This window comes from Hypanus sabinus, chromosome 13 (genome assembly GCF_030144855.1).
Source record: "Hypanus sabinus isolate sHypSab1 chromosome 13, sHypSab1.hap1, whole genome shotgun sequence".
NCBI classification, from domain to species: domain Eukaryota; kingdom Metazoa; phylum Chordata; class Chondrichthyes; order Myliobatiformes; family Dasyatidae; genus Hypanus; species Hypanus sabinus.
In genome coordinates this window covers 94,211,746-94,236,627 of record NC_082718.1, presented here as the reverse complement: position 1 = coordinate 94,236,627, position 24,882 = coordinate 94,211,746, and the positions used below count along the sequence as shown (strand labels likewise).

The window sequence follows — 24,882 nt, the reverse complement described above, 5'->3', positions numbered from 1 at the left end:
CATGTAAGGTTCTCATCTGGTGGCCAGGATTCCATTTTTCATTTTTTGACAGTTATTACCTCCCCTACCACGACATACCTCATCCTATAGTGAGCAGATATATCTCAAATTCCTGCTGAAGCAGTGGTAGAATCAATAGTACCATCTTAACAAGGCAGCCGGGTGTTTAGTCTTAACTTCCTTCGGAGTCATTGAAAGTCTCCAACGTTTCAGACCATACCCAAACACGGTGAAAGGAGCTGGATTCAGGAAGTAAGGTGAAAATGGGTGCACTTAAAGTCAAAGCAGCATTGAGCAACCCTGTGTCTTGCAAAGAAAGCAGCCATACTCTTTGGAACTCACTCACTTCAGTGTGCGGGAGTGCAGCAGTTTGTTGAGACTATGTCCCGAGTCCATAAATCTTTACCTGCTTTGTGAAGAACCCTCTCTTCGTCTTAAGGCCAGGAATGGGAACATTTCCTTCATGACTGCATCACATTCAATTCTGTGTACCGTTCTAGGATACAGAGGTAACTAATGGCTGCGTTCAGCAAGATCTGGACATCATGCCTGTCCCAAAGGGCGATTAACAATTCACCACCAAAAATTGCGAGAAAGTGCTGCATGCTATTTCTGGGAAGGCTGCTAATTACAAATGAGAGCAGACTGTCTCCCACTTGTCATTAAGCAAAAATATTACTGTGTTAGCATTCAAGCTCCTTCCTTCACCAATTTTTAATGACATGTTTTGAATAAGCAGTACAGGGAATAGACTTGGATGACACACAGTTGAGAGGTCAGTCTAATCCAGAAGTGCTTCAGGCTTTTTCCCAGCCCTCTAAACTACTGCTGAAAATCATAGTTTTAAACAACCTATTTCCCTGGCATAGATAGCATGATGTACCTATTCCAAAATAATTTGAAAGCTAGCAGTTGGTTTGTCAAGTTTGTTCTAGATTCAGTAAGCTCATGGTCGATTTGATTTCATCTACCCAGATTTGTCTCATGTCCAAAAAAATTCCTTAATTTACTAAAAAAAATCTGTTTTAAATTTACAATAACTTTTCCACTTATAGAAGAGTGTTCTGCCTTCTGCAGATTGAAATGTTATCTAATTTCATGTCAAAGGTCAAACTCTGGGCCTTTCATTAATACATTCAGTACCTCTTCATTGCAGCTTAATGACCCATGAGCATAGTCTCTTTGGATCTTCTCTACTCCTTAGCTTTCACCTTTGAAAAGTACATAGTTATATCCTTCATTGAATATTACGAGTCAATGTCACATTCAGACTGCGTGAAAGCTAGTTGCCACAATTTGCTGATTCACTTAATTTATCTAAGCTTAGAAAACAATAAAAGAGAGTCAATATAGACATGTGATAGAAGAATCATGTTTGACAATCCTGCCTTAAGTACTTTTGAACTTGTAACTAGAAGAATCGATAAGGCCAATTTGCCATATTATTGTAACCATCCACCTCTTGTAACTCAATGAATTTCTCAATCGACTCAATAATTTGCCTTAAATCCTCAGAACTTCGAATTTTGCTGTAGTCTCTTTTGAATCCTTCCTTTTTCCTTTCGTGCCTTGTGGTGCATCGGGCGGCATTTTTGCCTTTTTTGTAGAATTTGTCTGTTTTTTACGTGACCGAGTTGCTAGCTCGATGCTCAACCCAGCACCGATGGAAAATGTGCAAGGAGCCAGCTGGATTCGAACCTGGGACCATTCGCCTTGAAGTCCGGTGCTGATGACACTACTCCACCGGCCAGCGAAATCCCTTTTGAAGGACTTTATGAAATATTTCATAGACTTTCATACAAAATAATGTCCCTGGATATTTCCCTGTGTACCACATCAGACTCTTCAAAAATTCTCCAGCAATCACCTGTCCTTTAAAAACCCTTGTAACATACAAATCTCAGAACCTTGGTATGATTCAACTAGCTCAAGATTTCTTTTAACCTGCATGGTAGTGCAGCGGTTAGCACATCACTTTTCAGCGCTAGCTGTAAAATTGAGATTCGATTCCATCTGCTGTTTGTAAGGAGTTTGTACATTCTCCCCGTGACCATGTGGGTTTCCTTTCACATTTGCAAGACATACTGGTTGGGGTTAGCAAGTTGTGGTCATGCAGTGCTGGTGCCAGAAATATCGCAATACTCGCGGGCTGCCCAGCACAAACCTCGCTGATTTGACTTGACACAAATGAGACATTTTACTGTATGCTTTGATCAGGATCAGAATCTGGTTTAGTATCGCAAGGATATGTAAGGAAATCTGTTAACTTTGTGTCAGCAGTACAATGCGAAACATGATAATATTAGGGGAAAGAACTGTGAATTACAGTAAGTATATACCGCGCCTATAAAAAGTATTCATGTTGAAAGTTTTCATGTTTTATTGCTTTACAACATTGAATCATAGTGGATTTAATTTGGCATTTTTTTATGTTGATCAAGAGAAAAAGACTCATGTGTCAAAGTGAAAACAGATCTCTCCAAAGTCATCTAAATTAATTACAAATAGGAAACACAAAATAGTTGATTGTATAAGTATTCATCCCCTCTAATATGATGCACCAAATCATCACTGGTGCAGCCTATTGGTTTTAGAATTTACATAATTAGTTAAATGGAGATCACTGTGTGCAGTCAAGGTGTTTCTATGGTTCTGATTAGAACCATGGAACATTACAGCACAGAAACAGGCCTTTTGGCCCTTCTTGGCTGTGCCGAACCATTTTTCTGCCTAGTCCCACTGACCTGCACCTGGACCATATCCCTCCATACCCCTCTCATCCGTGTACCTGTCCTTAAATGTTTAAAGAGAGCCCACATTTACCACTTAATTTGGCAGCTCATACCACACTCCCACCGCTCTCTGTGTGAAGAAGCTGCCCCTAATGTTCCCTTTAAATGTTTCCCCCTTCACCCTTAACCCAAGTCCTCTGGTTTTTTTCTCCCCTAGCCTCAGTGGAAAAAGCCTGCTTGCATTCACAAAAGCCTGCTTGATTGTCGTAAAAATACACCTGTATCTGTAAGGTCCAACTGTTGGGATGTCAGTATCCTGGCAAAAACTACACCATGAAGACACAAGTACACTCCGAGCAACTCCCCAAAAGGTTATTGAAAAGCACAGATCAGGAGATGAATACAAGAAAGTTTCCAAGTCACTGAATTTCCCTTGGAGTACAGTTAAGTCAATCAAGCAAGAAATGGAAAGAATATGGCACAGCTGTAAATCTACTGAGAGCAGGCCGTCCTCAAAAACTGAGTAACGTGCAAGAAGGATACTATTGAGGGAGGCCACCAAGAGACCTATGACAACTCTAGAAGAGTTGCAAGCTTCAGTAGCTGAGATGGGAGATACTGCACATACAACAGCTGTTGTCCTGGTGTTTCACCAATTGCAGCTTTATGGAGAGTGGCAAAGAGAAAGCCACTGTTGAAAAAAACTCACACGAAATCCCGGCTAGAATTTGCCAGAAGGCCTATGGGAGACTCAGCTGGAAGAAGGTTCTGTGGTCTCATGAAACCAAAATTGAGCTTACTGGCCATCAGAGTAAACTCCACACATCATCAAAAACACACTATCCCTACCATGAAGCATGGTGGTGGCTGCATCATGCTGTGAGGATGTTTCACTACAACAGGCCCTGGAAGGCTTTTGAAGGTAGAGGGTAAAATGAATGCAACAAAATACAGGGAAACCCTGGAGTAAAGCTTAATGAGTCAGAGTCCAGACCTCAATCCCATTGAGAATTTGTGGCTGGATTTGAAAAGGGCTGTTCACTCACGACTACCATGCAATCTAACAAAGCTTGAGCAGTTTTGTAAAGAAGAATGGGGAAACATTCATGGGATTCAATTCCCGCCACAATTTATCAGGAGTTTGTAAGGCCTCAGCATGATCAGATGGGTTTCCTTCTCAACTCCAATTTCCTCTCACATTCCAAAGATGTATGGATTAGGGGTAGTAAGCAGAGAGTATGCCATATTGGTGTCAGAAGTGTGGTAACACTTGTGGGTGACCTCCAGCACATCCTCAAACTGTGTTGGTCAATTTCACTCGATGTACATGTGACAAATAAAGCTGACCATTTATGTCTAAGTTCACCAATGACACCACTGTGGAAGTCAAAATCTCAGATGGTGACCAGGAGGTGTGCAGCAATGAGATAGATCAACTGATTGGCTGAAAGCACAACAACATCCTGGTACTCAGTGTCAGTCAGACTGAGGAGTTGAGTGTGGACTTCAGGAAAGGGAAGTCTGAAGAACATGAACCAGATCTCATCGAGGAATCAGTGGTGGAAAGAATGAGCAGCTCAGCATCTCAGAGGGTCTGTCCTCGTCCCAACACGAAGATGAAATCATGAAGAGGGCATGCCAGTGGTACACTTCATTGGGGGTTTTAGGACACTTGATGATTGCATCACTGCAGGATCGAAAGAAGCCACAGAGGGCTGTAGTCTCAGCCAGCTCCATTATGTGGACAGTCCACCCTGCCAGTGAGGACATCATCAAAAGGCAGTGCCTGAAGAATTTATCATCTGTCATTAAGGACCCTCACCATCCAGGACATGCCCATTTCTCATTACTTCCTTTAGGGAGGAGGCACAGGAGCCTGAAGACCCACATTCAATGTTTTACGAACAGCTTCTGCCCCTCCATCATCAGATTTCTGAATGGTCTGTCTACCTCACTACTCTTTTACACAATTTATTTATTGTAACTTATGGTAATTTTTCTGTCCTACTGGCACCAAAGAACACTTTGCAACATATATCAGTGATAATAAACCATATTCTCATTCTGATTTAGATAGATAGATAGATAGATAGATAGATAGATATTTTATTCATCCCCAAGGGGAAATTCAACATTTTTCCAGTGTCCCATACACTTATTGTAGCAAAACTAATTACATACAGTATTTAACTCAGTATAAATATGATATGCATCTAAAATCACCCTCCCAAAAAGCATTAATAAATAGCTTCTAAAAAGTTTAAAAAGTTTTGACTTAATATTTCAGGCTGGTGATGTTTCATCCAAAAATGAAGGATTGACTTCTGGTGGAAGTTGTTAGAATGCTGAGAAGGTGCATTTCCCTCCTTGTGGGAAATTGCAGAACTTTAGAATAAAGCATCACGTGCCTGAGGTGGAGATCAGGTGGGGTTTCTTCTCTCAGAGCGGCGTGAATTTTCAGAATCTTCTACCCCAGAGAGCTGCCGAACTGGCAATTACTGGACAGATCCAAGGTTGAGGGAGACAGGTGTTTTGGTCTATAGGGGAATCAAGAGTTACAGGAAACAAATTGTAAAGTACAATGAAGGTCAGGATCAGGTCTGCCATTATCTTACTGAACGGTGATGCTGCCTCAAGGGGCCATTTGGTTCTTTGTTAGTATTTCTCAAGCATCATTGTTAAAACAGCCTAATTTCTCTTTGTCAGATCTTGTCCATAAATTAGCCACATCTTTTTCCCTGCTTTAGACTTCATTTGAACTTTATTGTCTGTTAGTCGCCTTGGAATGTTCACCGTGGCCAAATGAATAAAATAAATGAAAGTTACTTTCACTTTAAAAAAATAACCTGTTTGAATCCATTCAGTGATCCTATAACTTAGAAGTTTCAGCAAGAGCACTGAAATCCTACATTGTAGCCTATAGTTCCATAAAGAGGCTTAGTTCCAAGAGTACTGATTGAATCCTGGCAGACTCTGATTCCACAACTGTTTCGTTACTGTTCTGAGCTAGTGTCAATGACTTACTGAATATTTTAATTTATCCTTATTGATGTTCCTATTGTTTACTCTCAAGGGTGAAATGCTGAAATTTTCTATCAACTCCCAAACCAAATAAAATATTGAGCTTACACAGGCCTTAGATTCTCCCCTTCATTAACAAATTGCATTTACAATGTTGAGGGCTTCAGCTGAGCTCTTAAGTGTCAATGCATAAGACGACAATGTGATAGATCATCGAGTAATAAATGAACTTGTTTTCTCTGAAGGTTATGTGACCTAATCTGTGGCCATTCTGGCTCTCCCTCACCCCTTCAGCTCCTCACCTGCCCATCACCTCCCTCTGGTGCCCCTACTCCTCCCCTTTCTCCTATGGTCCACTCTCTTCTCCTATCAGATTCCTTCTTCTTTAGCCCTTTACCTTTTCCACCTATCGTTTTCTAGCTTCTCACTTTGACTCTACCCCCCCCCCCCATCTGAGTTCACCTATCACCTGCAAGCTTTTATTCCTTCCACCCCACCCCCACTAACTTCTTATCTGGCTTCTTTCCCCCTTCCTTTCCGGTCCCGATGAAGGGTCTCGGCCCAAAAAGTTGACTTCCCTTCCGCAGATACTGTCTGACCAGCTGAGATCCACCGGCAATTTGTGTATGTGTTGGCCGAACTTGCTAACCCTCTTCCACACAAATTGCGACATTTAGTGCAAGGTTGGTTAATGTAGTCGGAGACATCTCACCCATATTTTGTGGAAGGGTGAACGAGAAAGCAGATATCCCTGTGTCACCTCTTCAAACAATTTTAACAGAGCCCCCTGTTCAATGGTGCTGTGGTACACATTCAGTGCTCCAGGTCAAACTGGGCTTCAAATGCATTGTTCCCAGCCATCAAGGTGTAAAGGTTTGCATTCCATTAGAATGTTTGATTATATTCTGTGCTTGCCCTTGACATTTTGTTGATCTATCTACATGAATCATTAATATCTCTTTCAGCTTCCACTGCTGTCGCTTTCCAGCATTTAGAAACTTCCTTCTATCCTTTTTCAGGCCAACCTATATCCAATATCTATTAATATCTCTTCGTATCTGAATCCTTCCACAAACAGTGCATTCAAATGTTCTGATGAAGGGCCTTGGCCCTAAAATGTCGGCTATGTACTCTTTTTCATGGATGCTGCCTGGCCTGCTGAGTTTCTCCAGCGTATTGTGTGAATGGCTGCAGATACTTGTTCGGTTTCATTAGTCTTACGCGACAACAGTTTAAGATGGCACTGGTGAAGCAGAGCAACTACTTGACTGTAGCAAACAAAATTACTAATCACACTCTTTCTGGTAAACAACCACCGCAATCAACAGCCTGGGACCTCCCTTTCAGAGTTCAGCCTGTATGACCAAGCTTTCTTGTGGTATGTACTTAAGACTTGAAGGTGCAGGATGGCTTGAACATGCATGCACAGGCTGAATTGGGACGGTATGAGCCAAACCCGAGAGTGGTGAATGAGCCAATGTTTGGCCGTTACAGAAGCCTAATTGAAGCGTCAAAACTGAGGCGAGTAAAGCCAAGTCATCGAGGCTTGGGCCTGGGCCCAAGAGTGAGGGCCGAACCGAGGTCTGGACAACTTAAGCGCCAGGACAGATTTAAAGGGTCAGGGTGTCAGGGTCAGAGGTGAAGGGTCAAGCTGGCTCAGCTCACTGCTCCATGAGGTTTACTCGTCTCTGCACTGAACAGAGGCTGTGGCCTGTGACTAATGGGCTCCTGAATCGGCTGCAGTGACAACTGGCTTTGTGGCTCTGGAATCACTTTCGTGTTTGCTTGCTTTTGTTGTCCGCAAGGTTTAGCTTTTGCTCTATGCACCTTGGGTGTTTAACAGTCTTCATTTTTTTTAATGGACTCCATTTGTTTTGTGGCTGCCAGTAAAGAGAGAGATCTCAAGGTTGTATATAGTAAACATAACTCTAAATATAAATGAACTTTGACTTTGACCGGAGTTGAGGCAGCATTTATCGAAATAGAAGCAAGTTACAATTTGGGTGTGAGATTCTTCATACTGATATTTCTTATTGGCCATGTATGGATTCCAGCAGGACCCCCTTGATTAATGGGGGTTAATATAGGAAAGTGGGTGTGGAATGTAAGAGCAGATATGAAGAGGCAAATGGCCTACTCTTTCTTCTATTTCTTGTCCTTACTTCAAGTTCTGTCTGCTCAGCCTAATTTTCTAATCTGATCAATAATTTGCCGTGAGCTGAGACTTTCTGGGATTAATCAAATGGCTCCAGGATCTCCATGTAAATAACATTCACGGACAATTCCCACACTAATTTTGACACCTCTTCAAAAAATTCAGTCAAATGGAGTTTGGAAGGAAAGCTAGAAGGATTCCATTAATTTGTCACGTGCATCAAAGCATCTAATCATGCAGTGAAATGCATATTTTTTATGGCAAATCAAATCAGCAAGAAATGTATTGGGACAGCCCGCAAGTGATGCCACACTTCCAGTGCCTACATAGCATGCCCACACCTTGCTAATTGTAACAGTACACCTTTATTGGAGCACACAGTCACAGGGATAGCATAAAAACTCCTTACAGGCAGTGGCAGGAAGCAAACTCCTCCCTGCCTCCCGTTGGTGATCGCTAGTACTGCAAAGTGATTGCACTAACTGCTACGCTACTGTACTATCTTATTTTGTCAGATATTTCCTGCCCTAACCCAACCCAGATCTGCAGTTGATCTTTACTTCATTATGGCCTACAGTACTTTCTGATGGTTGATATCAATTAATTTTCATCGGTGTTATTATTTTGGAGGATGCGTCCTGGGCCCAAAGTGTAAGTGCAATTGCGAAGAAGGCATGGCAATGCCTGTACTTCCTTAGAAGTTTGCGAAGATTCAGCATGTAATCTAAAACTTTAACAAACTTCTATGGATGTGTGGTGGAGAGTGTATGACATGCTGGTATGGAAACATCAAGGCTGTGTATGGAAAAGCTTACAAATAGTGGATACAGCCCAGTCCATCATGGGTAAAGACCTCACCACCATTGAGCACAGCTACATGGAGAAGTGTCGCAGGAAAGTAGCATCCATCATCAAGGACCCTCACCACCCAGGCCATGCTCTCCTCTCACTGCTCCATCAGGAATAAGGTAGAAGAGCCTCAGGACTCACACCACCAGGTTTAGGAACAGTTACTACCTCTCAAACATCAGGCTCTTGAACAGAAGGGATAACTTCACTTGTCCCATCATTGAAATGGATGTACAATGGACATACAACCAAGGACTCTTCATCTCATCGTCTAGTTTTTTTTGCTTATTTATTGATATTCTTGTTTGTTCATTTTGCATTTGCGCAGCCTGTTGTCTTCTGCACCCTGGTTGAAAGCCGTACTTACGTGTTCATTCAATGATTCTGTTATAGTCACTATTCTATAGATTTGTTGAGTATACATCACAGGAAAATAAATCTCTGGGTTGTATATGGTAACAGGTATGTACTTGGATATTAAAATTTACTTTGAATTTTGATTGCTCAAAATATGTTGATTTTCTTTGCAATCCATTCAAAGTAAATGACTAGTACAAGTTTTCCAGTTTGAATGTGTTCTTCTCAGAATAAGAGACCATTGGAGAATTATTGTTGGGGGATGTTAGGGGGGAGGGGTTAAGGGGAGGGGGGAAGGGTATATATATATTTTTTCATATATTTTCTTTTATTTCTGTAATTATTTGAAAACCCAATAAAAAAAAAGTTTAAAAAAAAACTATCTCCTTTGAAACACTAGAATAGAAGACAGTTAGTCTTGGGAATTCTTCATCTTCAGTACCATGTCTTTATGAATGTTAATTGGCTCATGTAAATTTTTATGAGACTATGTCCTTGACTCAGCGTTTGTTTTCTATGGATGGCGGCCTTACCACTGCCAATGCTCAATAGTGTGCAGTTAATACTGTTTAGAGCAGTGCTGGGAATTACACCGTGGGCTAAAGCACACTCGATCAAGCGTAAATACTGGCTTCGCCCTCGATCTGTACTGGTGGTTCCTGCAAAATGTGTGGACTTCGGGATAACAACAGCATCGGGCTCAGGCGGCTTTGCGTGCTTTTTTACACAGAAGAATGGTCACTAGGACTTGCTGCACCCATGAAAGTTCATCTTTTTTATGAGCTTCTAATTTCCAAGACAGAGCAAAAGTAATATAAAAAATCATTTAATAATTATATTCACCAGTCTGTAACCCTGCAGGTGAACTGTCCATCATTTTGTTTCAGTGTCATTGCAAAAGACATACATGCAAAATGGAAATATTTGCTTGTAACATGAACCAATTCCCAGCATAATGCAGATATCTTGTCAGCTACAAGAAGAACATGCTCTCTAATGCTGCTGTGCTCCCACACTTCAGAATCTGCCTCCTCACGTGATAAATTGCTGCAGTCAAGCATGATTGCTGATCCAACATGTGATCCAAGGCTGCCAATGGCATGTTGAACCTTTACACCAACATGCCCTGAGTGCCCAAGACTAATCTAAGTACGGCAGGGTATCAGAAGAATATGAACAGGATTCTCATTGTTTAATTTCTGTGTGTGCAAGGCAGCTCTGATTTGATTGAAGTATAACTTGCTCTCTAAAACCGGACCTGAGTGCCTCCTAACCAGCACATTTTTCAGCTGCTTTGTTGATCCATCATAAACCACAGACAATTTTCTGGCTGGCTTCGTGAAGGATATTTTGTTGTATATTTTCCTTTATGAGCTTCCTATATAATGACAATGGAGATAATACCACAAGGCTTTCCCAGATAGGTACCTTTGTATCAATATGTGTTGTATCTTTGATAGGTAGCCAAGGACGTAAGACAAAATAACATCAAGCTTCAGACTTAAGAAGCAGAACTATTTGGTGGCTCTCCTGTGCCAGCAGCTATTCTGAAGCATCTGGCTAGGATGGAGTAACTTTATCCTAACCCCTCTGAGTTAGTAATCGAATCGTGAACATTGGTTCTATTGCCTTATTTACACTCAGATGCATTTAGGTGAGCCACAGCATTCGTACACCTAACATAATCATGCCTAATTTAAAATGCTAAGTTTAAGACTCAATTTTAAGTCTTATTATGGGAGAAGATTACCAAACTGACAGAGGAAAAGATTCATGGATATGCTGAAAGCCTCCTTGAATAAATATAGCCTCCATATTTCTCTTGGGTTCATTAAGGTTATTATAGCTGGGGATGGTAATGGGGACAAGCTCCCACTACCTATTAAGTGCTCCCAATGGCATGTGCCTCAAATAGCCTCTGACAACCAAGTCCAGCTCCTGGCCTTCACATGTGGCTTAGCTACTAAGCATGGTGGAACCATTTTTACTGACAGAAGAAAGGGCAAAGGCACGTTACTGGTGCCTTAAAATAATTTGCTTCAACTAGGAGAAGGAAAACTCGGATCTCAAACCTCTGCTGTCTTGCGACTGTACCCGCTCACGGAGAAGGCTTCTTTACTAAACCCCAAGGAAAAGCCTGGAGTCCCTAAGGCAGTCCTACGCTGAGTTCAATGCTGACTAGCAACTCCTGTGTCGCTGCTGGTGCACAACTTTATCAGTCTCTGCCGTTCCTTTGGGTTCACCAGCTGTGTGGAGTGGGGGAGCTTGCTCTGCATATTGCGCTGCCCAGGCTCGCGTATCTAAACAGCGAGGACATAACATCCATGCTCGACCCTGGCTGACGGAGGCCTCAACATTTCTCTTGGAAATCCCAGGCCCCCATCCACTCAAAGTGGAGAGCAAGCGTGCAGGATGGGGTTGAGAACATCACGGCCATTGGGAGCACACAGAATCCTCTTCAGAAACCAATTATCCTACCTGCCTGTCTCTTCAGCCCCGTTGGTGGAACAGCCTCCCCTTCCCAGTATTGGGCTCTTGAAACAATAGTTGGTCATCCTCGATGCCAGAGAAGTCCGTAAGAAGGAGAAAAAAAGTACACCTGATCTTTGTATTTTTTCCCCTCGTTTTGAAGAGACAGTGAGCAAATTTTAAGACTCCCTTAGCTAGTTTTACATGTTACCCTAAAATTACAATCCCCGCACACCTGTTGCTTCAAAGTCTGGTGTTTGGATGCTTCCAGACATCCATGGAAAGAATTAGAATTGTTCTGTTGCTTCCAGCTGGCCACCTATGAATTCTCTCACACAGCGTGCAGGAACATGGTGCAAATGCACTTTATCATTTGGCTGGGTTCCCAGAGAGGCAAGTCATTTATTTGTACGTTCCCGAGATGAATATTGGCAGAGCTCCATTTATCGTCCATCCTCGCTTAGCCCGTCAATTCTGGAGTAGAAATGTGATCAAAATAGATTCCTCCTGGCAGCAGGTTGCACCATCGTTTAACTGCAGCTGAATGTGATGGCATGAATTAAAATGAAAAAAAAAACTTGCATTTCTACCTAATCCCTCATATCCTTATGGCATTCCAAAGTGCTCCCCAGCCTATGAAGTATGCCTACTGTTGTAGTGTAGGAATTACAATAGCCAATTTGCACACAGCAAGCTGCCATTAACAGGAAAGTGAAAATTCTAGATTATGCCTTTGTATGGTTTGCTGATGGATCTCTGCAACTTTATAGAGTTCTGTGATTATTCTCTGGGAGATATAGGCAGGATCTTGTTTGAATGAACAGAAGCCAAAGGATAAACAGCAAACAATAACGTTCACCATAGTTTGAGAAGACCTCCAACCTTATTTTATTTCGCTCACCATATTGAATATGCTGATAGCTTCCCAGGACCTATCAAAAGTGGTAGATGACACTCTAGTCTCGTATCGGTGTTTTGACACTGGTTATGAGAATTTCTTTCATTGAAGTGTAGACCTGGGGACCAGAGAGTGGATTTCCTTTAATAATTCACCAGGCAAATGGCCAGATTATATGTGTATAATGTGCATGCAATGCCGAAGACACATTTCATGTGTAGTTGGTAGCAATGTGAAAACTTCTGGTTTAGGATGGTGGTGAATATTGGTAGCTTGGCTTGAGGCGATTGATGTTGCAGTATTCACCAAGCTTGGCAAAGAGCTTGTAGACGTTTCAATGCCAGTCGAGGGGACATGCTCAGTGCACAGTTGTTGCTGATTCTCTCCGAGAATGCTCGCGTTTATATCGGACCCCATTCGCCTGCCTTGGTCCTGATTGGCTACCCCTTCAAATTCAAAGGTCAACTGAGGGGACAGACAGTCAGGATCGAGGCTAGTGAATAGAAGCCTCTATAAATGTGAGCACTCCTAGAGAGAAACACCAACAACTGCCACTGAGGATGTCACTTCAAATGGCGATGAAACATCTGCAAGCTAATTTTCCAAACTTGCTGAACACTGCAATATCAGGTCCTGGTTTGATATACCATTTGCACACCAGAGGCAGAAACAGTATTACAAAAGCAATCAACACTTGGTCACTCTCTTCAGTGGAATAACTGATGCTTTTGAAGCAATATAACAGGTTCTTAGTTTACCTCAAAAATATTAACCAGAACTATTTCATTTTCAGAGTACTGAAATCCTCAACACGGCAATTCTAACTGGCAAAACAGTGGCAGTTCCTGTGAAAGTCATTGTGGTGGAGGAAGACAGCACTGTAACTGATGTGTCCGAGTTTGTGGCGTGTAAATCATCAGATCAAAATGTGCTGAAGGTATGCTGACATTACTTTGTTGTTCTTCTGTTGTCGTTTGACAATCCAACACCGCAGGGTGCAATTTTTGCCTTTGCTCCGATCTGTGTGGTTTTGATGTTTATATAATTAATCACTGGCTGAGGGAGCTTAAGAGTGAGATGTTTCTCCCTGCATTCTAATTTCAAGCGATGGAAAATCTTTGGCCTGTATTTGGATGTGACTCAGTAGTCAGCTTTGCATAACAGAGCTTTGAAAACATTATTAACCTTTTTTTTACATTTTTATCTCAGCATTGAGGCTTAAAGGGTTTCAAGGTTTTTCTGTCCTTTCTATTACGTAGTTTGGTGTAAAACTATGCACAGGTTTTGTTTGACTTGAAACGTCTTGATTTGAAGATTGCAGCACAGAATAACCCAGACAGTTTGGAAAAACAACTTGAGATTAAAAAAATACTCATAAATTTCTATAGATGTACCATGGAGAGCATTCTAATTGGCTGCATCGTTGTCTGCTATGAGGAGGGGGTTGCCACTGCATAGGATTAACATAAACTGCAGAGAGCTGTAAACTTAGTCAGCTTCATCCTGGGCACTAGCCTCTATAGTGTCAAGGACATCTTCAAGTAGCAAAAGGCGGAGTCCATCATTAAGGATTCCCATCACCTAGGTCATGCCTTGTTCTCTATACCATCAGGGAGGAGGTACAGGAGGAGCCTGAAGGCACGTACTCAACAATTCAGGGACAACTTCTTTCCTTCAACCATTCAATTTCTAAATGGATATTGAACCCACAAACACTAATTCAATACCTGTTATTTGCTATTTTCCACTAACTTAATATAACTGTTTTATATATACTGTCATTCAACAATCTTTAAAAAATTATGTATTGCATTGTTTTGTTGCCGCAAAGACTGCAAATTTCATGACAAATGCCAGTGGTATTAAACATGATTCTGTTTCAGATCCCTCCATCTTTAAGGTCTTTATCTCTATTCATAAAACTACATGGTTGCATCTTTGATTGTAGGAGCAGTGAAGGAAGATTGTTAATTGCCCGTGTGGCCATTACCTTTCAGGCATTTTGAACACAAGTGGTAGAAAGAAAAATAATGTTTAGACGCTTTCTATGTGCTGAGGAGGTGACATCACAGCTAGACTTTGTCATATTTATCTATCCACTTCATAAGTTACAATTAATAATGTGCTGATATTTCACAGGAGTTTCACCAACCTCAAAGTAGAACTATTTAGAGGCTGATGTAAGCCCTGTCAACTTTAACCTTGAAAGGTACATATTTTTAACAGGTTTTGGAGACTTCAACCAACTAGTTAAGATAGGTTAAGGCAATTATTTTTATGCCGTCAGCATTACATCAATAAAGTAAATTACTGTCACTGAACAAAAGTGGATCACATCAAAAGCCCTTAATGGTCTATATGCATTGAAAATGACTTGCCGATGTGGGCTTGATACCTCCAGCTAAAAATAGTTTTCCAGAAGCTTGTTAATTAACTACATGCTTAGGCCGCTAAGCAACTTCTAAATACACATGCAATTGCCCCAAACCCGTTTTCAAACACCAATTCATTATTCTTTTAAGAACTTTGCAGAAGTGTAGTAATTTTATTTTACTCAGGGAAGTTACTTAGGGAAGTCTGTTTTTTAGTTCTTTGTTACCAGAAGTTTCATGTGATGACGGTCCGTAAAAATAACATTAGCGTTAACCTTCCTGTGATTTGGAAGTTTCGTGAAATTGGTTTTTGACAAGGATTTGCAGGGAGAGGTGCATGAGTGTTATTGGCATTGGTGAACAATGAACTCGAAGTGAACGGAAAAAGGCTTGCCTAAATACTTGTCATCAGCTTACTGATGACAGATACAGTATTTAGGCAAAGTTATATTCTCATTTACTAACGGTAGCAAGCTATCAATTGCTTTGTAAGTGGGAAGCATTCTCATCAAAACACACTCTCATATTGCACATGGAGCTCAGTATTGTAGCAAGTGTTTTGTTCTTTTGATTACTGGGTATATTTCTCACCTTGCTGCTCCTGCTTAAAATCAGATCTATTTTCACATCCATTAATGATGGATTGGGGATGAGGCTTTAGTTCTGAATTGGTCCATATTGAGAGGGCAGAGCTGACCAGCCATGATGTTCCAATATGAAACAGACTTGTAAAGCATCAACACCTTCCCCCTTACCATCATTTGGGGACCTGAATAGTTCTTCCAGGTGAGGCAGCACGTCACATCTGAATCAGTTATTATATCCGGTGCTCCCAGGGGCTTCCTTTACATCTTGAGACCCGATGCAAGTAGGGGGTGTGGGTTTGCTTTGTTGAGCATCTTCACTCTGAGCAGCTAGGTTCTTCCGGGGGGGGGGGGGGGGGTGGTAGCCATTTTAATTCCGCTTACCATTCCCACACTGACATGTCTATCCAGGGCCTCCTCCGCTGCCAAGTTACGGTGAGATTAAAGAAATAACACCTCTTATTCCATCCTGATGGCATTAACTTTGATTTCTCTGGCTTCTGGCTCCCACTTTTCCTTATCCCTTTGGCTCCATTACCCCTTCTACTTCCCCTTCCCTGCCCATCAACTCCCTCTGCCTCCCCACCTCCTTCCCTTTATTCCATGACCCACTGTTCTCTCCTATCATAGAACATGGAACACTACAGTACAAGAACAGGCCATTCAGCCCATAATGCTGTGCTAATCCAGCTAAAAAGCAAATCAAAAGCACCCTAACATAAATCCCTCCTCCCTACACCTGGCCCATATCCATCCATCTTCCCTCCATCCTATGTGCCTATCATAGCCATTTGCCTGCTCCACCTGTCACCTCCCAGCTGCCCACTACATTCCCACCTCCGTCCCTCCACCTACCTCTCACCTGATTTCACATTTCATCTGCCAGCTTCTTCCCTCCGCCCTCTTTTAATTTCTGCTCGAAACGTCAACTGTTCATGTTCTTCCATTGATGCCACCTGCCCTGCTGAGTTCCTCCAGCTGTTTATGTGTGTTCTTCAGCTGCAAACAATTCTTGTGTCTCTAAGACATTTACTCTTTGATCTCGAAGCTCACAAGAGACGACTGCTACTCTGATAATCAAGTAAGCTGCAGATGCTGGAAACCTACTGTAAATTGAATACAGAAAATGATGGAAATACTCAGCAGGTCAGACCACAGCGTGGGAAGAGAATATTTTAGGCTGAGCTCCGTTCATCAACCCTTTCTGAATGAGTTATTTATTTCAATCCTGCAATGCTTCTGTACTGTGTGCCTCAGGAGTTAGAAGAAAAATCCATGCATGCCATGCATTGAAGGTATATCCCCCAGCAAGTAGAATTTGAAATGACAGTCATATTACGATTTTTATAAGGGCAAGTTCATAATGCGAAGTAGAATGACTCTGTCTACTGGTTGTATTGTTCTCCAGCCAGATTCCAAAGATTGACTGCCAAGGTTACCACAGCACTCAATACTTCTCTGGCATATTCCAGCCACAGGAGACCTGGGTCTGTCAACAGTATACAGAACTAACAAGCAGATGATGGATGTTTGCTAGAGAAAGAGATTGCATCACTTCCTCTTTGGCAAAACAACAAAAGCATGATAGATAAGACTGCGGTTTTTCCAAATGAAAAGGCTCTGGTGGTGACGAGGCATCGCTGGGAAAGACATTTGGCCCTCTGGTCCTGCGTTTACACAAAGAACAGAGTTGTCGATATTAAACACATCTGTAATAGCCACCTCAAGATCACTGCAGCAATCCTGATCTGCCCACTGAAAGGCATTCCTCTGCCCTTTCATTATTGGGCCTGCAAAAAATCTGTGCCTTCAGGAAACTGTTGGGTATCTCCAATCCACAGCAGCTGCAAGTCTGTGAGGCTTTCAGGATCATTAGTGATCGGAATCAGAATCGGGTTTATTATCACCGGCATGTGTTGTGAAATTTGTTACCTTAGCAGCAGCAGTTCAATGCAATACATAATCTAGCAGAGAGAGAGAGAGAGAGAGAGAGAGATAATAATAATAAAAAATTAAAAAAAACATAATAATAAATAAACAAGTAAATCAATTACATATATTGAATAGATTTTTTAATAATGTACCAAAATAGAAATACTGTATATTAAAAAAAGTGAGGTAGTGTCCAAAGCTTCAATGTCCATTTAGGAATTGGATGGCAGAGGGGAAGAAGCTGTTCCTGAATCTCTGAGTGTGTGCCTTGAGGCTTCTGTACCTACTTGATGATAACAGTGAGAAAAGGGCATGCCCTGGGTGCTGGAGGTCCTTAATAATGGACGCTGCCTTTCTGAGACACCAGTCCTTGAAGATGTCCTGGGTACTTTGTAGGCCAGTTCCTAAGATGGAGCCAACTAAATTTATGACCTTCGGCAGCTTCCATCGGTTCTGTGTGGTAGACTTCCCCCCCCCCCCCCACCCCCCATACCGGACGGTGATGCAGCCTGTCAGAATGTTCTTCACGGTACATCTATAGAAGTTTTTGAGTGTTTTTGTTGACAAACCAAATCACTTCAAATCCCTAATGAAGTATAGCCACTGTCTTGCCTTCTTTATAGCTGCATCGATGTGTTGGGACCAGGTTAGGTCCTTAGAGATCTTGACACCCAGGAACTTGAAACTGCTCACTCTCTCCACTTCTGATCCCTCTATGAAGAGTGGTATGTGTTCCTTCGTCTTACCCTTCCTGAAGTCCACAATCAGCTCTTTTGTCTTACTGATGTTGAGTGCCAGGTTGTTGCTGTGGCACCTCTCCACTAGTTGGTATATCTCACTCCTGTACGCCCTCTCGTCTCCATCTGAGATTCTACCAACAATGGTTAGCTGATGTACATAAATTCAGAGACATATAGCATAGAAGTAATTCATCTGGCCTATCATGCCTATACCAATTCTTTGACGGAACTACCTTGCTCATTCCAACATCTCCAGCTTGACCATATCTCCAAATGTGTCTCAAACACAACAACCAGCTCTAACTCCCTTTTAACAGGACTTGCTGAATCAGCAGTCACCAGCTTTTCAGTGAGGGATTCCGATTACTTGAGTAAATGTGATTGTAAAACCGTTCAGCGTGGAAACAGGCTGTTCACCCCAACTTGCCTACCTCAACCGGTGGCCACTTCTCCAGATTAACCAGATGGTTCTGAGCCTGCTGTCCCCACAAGTGATTGAAGTGATCAACCAGAGACTTAAATGTTGTCAGTGACCCAGCTTCAGCCACTTCTTCAGGCAGTACATTCCGGTCCTCACACTCATCGATGAAGATGTATCCCCTTGCCCTAAATTTTCATCTATCTCTGTTTAGCTGGCTTTATACAGTCCTGTGCAAAAGTCTTGGGCACATATGTATAGCTAGAGTGCCCAAGACTTTTACACAGTATTGTAGTTATTTTACGCATTGCACTGTACTGCTGCCACATGTGTGAGAGATGATAAACCTGATTCTGATATGGGTCACCATTGTGGACTGAGAGTGGGAAGGGGGCAGGGAGAGGGGAATCGTGGTTTGGAACACGGGAAGCGAGAGAGGAGGAAGTGGGAAGCACCAGAGAGATATTCTGTAATGATCAGTAAACCAGTTGTTTGGAATCAAATGAGCTTGCCTGGTGTCTCAGGGCTGAGTGTGTCTGCATCTGCACCACCCCCTGCCGCAGCATTCCTCTGCCACCTGCCCCATACCCCTCCCACGGCGATCCACCCTTACCATTCCCAACATCCGTTACAAACTTGCTGTCTGCTCCATGTTGACAAATACATTACTGTACAAAAGTCTTAGCTATATGTATGTGCCTAAGAGTTTTGCACAGTACTGTGTATCTAGATAAGCTAGCTTAACTAATTTTATTTAGCTACCTTTATCAATCTATGACATGAGGAAATATATCCTGTACTCTACCCTATCCAAGTACCTCAATCATGTCCCCTCTTTGCCTCCTTCATCCTGGGGGAAGGGACTTGGCTTCTCCTACCACTCCTCTCCCCCTGTTGGAACTGCCCCATGCCAGACAGCATCCTGATGAATCTCTTCTGCACCGTCTTCAATCCTGGAGCATGTCGACCAGAAATCTGTGCAGTACTCCAGCTGAGGTCTGACCGAGGTTTTATAGATTTGAGGCATAATCATCCTAATTCTTTATTCAATGACTCAACTAAAATGTCTGTTCCTTGTGCGCTTCCTAATCATGTTGTCTACCTGTGATGCCACCTTCGAGGATCTATGGACTTGTATTACTTGGTTGCTCTGACTTCAGTACTCTGCTATTCTAAGTCCCTACTATTCATGATGTGTGTTCGGGCCTCATTAGTGCTTCCAAAATGCTTCACCTCACATTTGTCTGGATTAAGCTCCATCTGTCATTTTCAACCCATCTTATTAAAAAATCACAAGCTTTATGTAGCCTAAGACCACATTCCACTCTCTCAACAACTCCAGCAGTCTTTGTGTCGTCTGTAAACTTACTGATCTTATCTCCTCCTGTATGATTCAACTACCATTGTACATTACAAATGACAAAGGTCCCAACGACTGACCCTTGCAGACACCACTAGTCACAGGTATACAACTGCTAAAAATACTCCGCAGTCATCACCTCTGTCCCCTGTTAGTCAAACCAATTTTGCCAACCGGCCCTGCATCACATGAGACCCAGCCTTTTGAACAAGTCAATCATGTGGCACCTTGTCAAAGGCTTTACTAGAATCTGTGAAAATCTCATCTACTTCCCTGCCCCCACTTACTCTTTGTTATCGCTTCAAGTTTTTCAAACAAGCTGATTCTGCTTTAGATTTAGCCATGTTGACTGATCGGATTATTCTATGCCTTTCCAAGTGATAATTTGAAGGCCTCCTTCAATTTTCTTTCTCATCATCTCCCTTATAAATATTTTACCAGTGATTGTGCATTTATGGCCTGAAACACTGACCCACCCACCAGAGAGTATGTTTTATGGAAGCACCTCCTACTTTTTCCATTTCTCTTTCTGGTTGAAATAAAATCCCTCCCCTCCCCCTTCTTCTATTCCCCACTCTGGCCTCTTCCCTCTTATCACCTCCCCCCATGTCCCCTCCTCCTTCCCTTTCTCCAATGGTCCACTGTCTTCTCCTATCAGATTCCTTCCTTTCCTGCCACTTACCTTTCCTACCACCCGGGTTCACCTATCACCTTCTAGCTATCCTCCTTCCCCTATCCCTCGCCCATCTCTTTATTCTGCCATCTTTCCCCTTCCTTGCCAGTCCTGAAGGAGAGTCTGGGCCCAAAGCATCAACTGCTTACTCATTTCCATAGAAGCTGCCCGTCCTGCTGGGTTCCTCCAGCATGTTGAGCGTGTTGCTTCGCACTTCCAGCATCTGCAGACTTTCTCATGTTTATGACCTCCTACTGTTTGTTATGCAAATAGAAGCAGAGATGAGAAGATAAAAATGTCTCAAGGGTCTGGAGTCACGCCAGAGTGTCATTGTACAACTTACAGGTGATGGATACATATGAATACATGTTATGCGTATAGTTAGATGTAAAGATTTTTATCAACTTGAGAAATTCTGCAGGTGCTGGAAATCCAAAGCAGCACACACAAACTGCTGGAGGAACTCAGCAGGTCAGGCAGCATCTGTGGAAATCAATAAACAGTCGATGTTGTGGGCTGGGATCCTTCTTCTGGGCTGGAAAGGAAGGGGGAAGACGCCAGAATTTTTTAAACATAAAAGACTTTTATGTTAGATGGGCCACTTTAAGGAGCTGATCGCAAGAGCACTGAGATGCATTGATGTTTATTATTGTCACATGTACTAAGATACAGTGAAAAGCTTCTGTGTATACACCATCTGGTCAGATCCTGCTATTCCTAAGTAGTCAAGAGAAAAGCAAAACGTGTAATCTGGTTTTGCAGCTGCAGAGTAGGTGCAGCGTAGGTAAGCGTAGAACAATACAGCACAGGAACAGGCCCTTGTAGTTCCAAACCAACTAAAAAAATAACCCAAAGAACCCCACAAAACTAATCCCTTCTACCTCCACAACGTCCATTTCCTCCATCTTCCTCACATCCATGTGCCCATCTAAACGGCTCTTAAAAGCCTTTGCCTCTGCCGCCACACCCAGGCAGCACATTCCAGGCATCCACCACTCTGAGTGTAAAACTTATCCCTCACATCCCCCTTTGAATCTACCCCCTCTCATCTTCAAAGCATGCCCTCTGGTTTTAGACATTTCTACCCTGGGGAAAAAAGTTACTCCCTACCTACTCTGACTAATCCTCTCATAATCTTATAAACCTCTATCAGATCTCCCCTCCGCCTCCATCATTCTAAAGCAAACAACACAGGCTTGTCCAGCCTCTCACAACAGATTAAACAAATACAGTCGGCCCTCCTTATTCCGCTTGCGCGAGTTCAACCAACCGCGGATCGGGAAAACCCAGAAGTTCTCTCTCCAGCACCTGTTGTTTGAGCATGTACAGACTTTTTTTTGTCATTCTTCCCTAAACAATACAGTATAACAACTATTTACATAGCATTTACATTGTATTAGGTGTTATAAGTAATCTAGAAATGATTTAAAGTATATGGGAGGATGTGCATAGGTTACCGTGGATTAGGAATTTAAAAAACGGAAGTTCTCTAAGTCGGAACAGGTAAATCTGGTATTATTTAGCGTCAGTTAGTCAAATGTTTGTCTTAGAATATAGTATATATTTTACCTTTCATAAAACACTTAAGAAACATATGTATTTCAATAATTAAACCACTGTATTGCTTGGTAATAATTGTTGCTTTCATCGGGGCAGGGCCTTCACATGCTCTATTATTCTCACTTTACCCTTTAAAATTGTTCCGATCATTGACCAACTGTAGCCTAACGTTTTTCCTATGACCAATGGTGTTTCACCTCTTTCTGATTGCTTTATTATTTCCACTTTACTTTCAAACGTGATTGTTTTCCGGAACAGAAACACTGCGGGCGGCGGGTCCTGAGCTCCACCGGGTCCTAAAGTCCACCAACTTGCGCATCCGCGTTTGTTTTGGTATCCGTGGGGGGTCCTGGAACCAATCCCCTGCGGATAAGGAGGTCTGACTGTAAGTTGCTGTTGCAAAATTTTTAGTCACGTTACATGATAGTCATTCTAAGGCCAGTACAACAATATCAATATTGATTTCAAATGATAATTCACTAACAAACCCTCTACTTTCATACCTCCAACAGCTTGTTTATAGTGGCTTAGCCTAGTAAACACTACCACATGCTGTTACTTCTCTTGTTCCATCAAGTCTTGGGGTTTGGGATCCTTCTCTGAAACGCTGCCACTGAAACCTCTCCTCCCCTTGTGTAGTGGCAGCCATTCTCTAAGCCATACAGCTTCCTCAGCACCAGGTTCTCGGTGACCAGAAGTAACTGAAGTGAAGAGCGGGCTTACCTTATGACTGTTTGACCAATCCAGACATTGCAGAGAGTTTGGTCTCCCTGAGCTGATGCATACCAACTGCACTGCATTTGAAGATGTTGTATTCCTTATCCAAATTACAAATGATCTTGCATCTGGTATATGGAAAAGGTGAAAAACATTGCAGCATTGCCTGAGTTAAGGTGGAGAAATTCAAAGGAGTATCCTTGAAAAAGATTAAAAGCATTCTAGCATCACTGTGGGGATCCAGCCATCTCCTGCTTTATCAACTCTGTACCCTGTTGGTTTGGAAGTATTGTGCTTTGGTGATGTCTGGTCACCATGAGGTGTGATTAGATTGAATCCAGTCCACAGCAGAGGGTCAGGTTGAGTTTGTGTTTTGTTTTTAATAAGACTTTGCATGACCTATAACAAGAAGCTAGATAATATGGATCCCGTGCAGAGTTAATGGAGTATCAGCAAATGACCTGCACATCCTTGAGGCTGAATCTTTAATAATCTTTAACTGCATAGGCAGTGGCAAAATTACTGCTCAAAATATTCGTTTAATCACTAAACACTTTCATTTGTATGTGTGAATAAATTACATGGCTGCTGTTCATGGTATCAGATGATTAATATGCTGTTCTGGTTATTGTCATGTGTTAGCACAGTTTAATTAATTAAAAGTGACCTAAATCGTGCAAATTGTATTTCTGGAAATTGTGGCAGTTCCTTGGGGATTCGAGACAGTAGCTTCTCGATGACTTGAGCTACATGTTACAAGTGGGGATCAATGCTGACAGCTTCTGTCGTGTGGAAAATACAATTCTAATTCAGCTTGAAAGGGGCAAAGAGACAATAAAAATGTTCCTTGTGAAAGCTTTTCTGATACTGGTGATGATATATAAAGGAATTCCAATGTGTTTTCATTCCCACTGAAAGAGACCTATGCATTGTATCCTTCTCTAAATTCTCTTCTCTTTCTCGTCCAACTTACCTACAGAGTGTGTGCAGAATTTTCCTTTACAATGGGTGAACACCATTTGTTGAATGTTCTGAGATGATGAGGCAAGAATTTCTGAGCATGTATATTTGAAATTGATGTACACTGAAGAATCGGGCTTGCTTCTTTCTTTGAAGGATCATTTTAGGAGCTGAATAGTTCACTCAAGGGCGGCACGGTACTGTAGTGGTTAGCACAACGCTTTACAGTACAGGTGACCCGGGTTCAATTCCCACCCCTGTCTGTAAGGAGTTTGCTCGTTCTCCCCGTGACCACTTGGGTTTCCTCCCACAGTCCAAAGACATACTGGTTACTAGGTTAATTGGTCATTGTAAATTGTCCCATGATTAGGCAAGTGTTAAATTGGGGGTTACTGGATGGCGTGGCTCGAAAGACCGGAAGAACTTCTTCTACACTGTGTCCCTGTAAATAAATAAACAAACAAAGAGCATTAAGCAATTGGAGTCAAGAGATAGATCTGGCTGGGGTGTGGAATGTGGTCAAGGGATTTAATAGATTATTACAGATCTGAAATATAAATCAGAACAAACAAAAATATGCAAAAGATTAGTTAGCATCTGAAATGGGTTATTTTTCTATCTTATCACATTCTGAAAGCCCCTTCTTTTAAGTTTAACCTCATGCAGATTATAATCCGATATGCACTCAGTGGCCATTTTATTAGCGACCTCCTGTACTTAATAAAGTGGCCACTGAATGTACGTTTGTGGTCTCTACTCCTGTACCCTGTCTACTTTCTGGTTAACACGTTGTGCATTCAGAGGTGCTCGTCTGCACACCACTGTTATAAAACATGGTTACTGAGTTACTACGAGGAAACCTGCAGTCCTGACAAAGGGTCTCGGCCTGAAACATCAACAGTGCTTCTCCCTATAGATGTTCCCTGGCCTGTTATGTTACACCAGCATTTTGTGTGTGTTGTTTGAGTTACTGTCGTTTTCCTGACCAGTCTGGCCGTTCTCCTCTGACCTTTTCAGTGAAACAAGTTGTTTCTGACCACAGAACTGCCGCTCACTGGATTTTTTTTTGTTGGTCACACCATTCT

At 42.2% G+C, this 24,882-nt stretch overlaps 1 protein-coding gene across 3 annotated transcripts in view; it reads left to right on the top strand.

Annotated features, from left to right (window-relative positions):
• Positions 1-24,882, top strand: part of si:dkeyp-14d3.1 (transmembrane protein 132C) — a 1,066,091-nt gene that overhangs the window by 866,949 nt on the left and 174,260 nt on the right. For 2 of the 3 annotated variants that reach the window (XM_059988235.1, XM_059988237.1), the window contains one exon: positions 13,275-13,418. The exons of the other annotated variant lie outside the window; for it this stretch is intronic. In XM_059988235.1, coding sequence (XP_059844218.1) covers positions 13,275-13,418 — 144 coding nt within the window. The remainder of the gene's footprint in view (positions 1-13,274; positions 13,419-24,882) is intronic. 3 annotated transcript variants of the gene reach the window in all.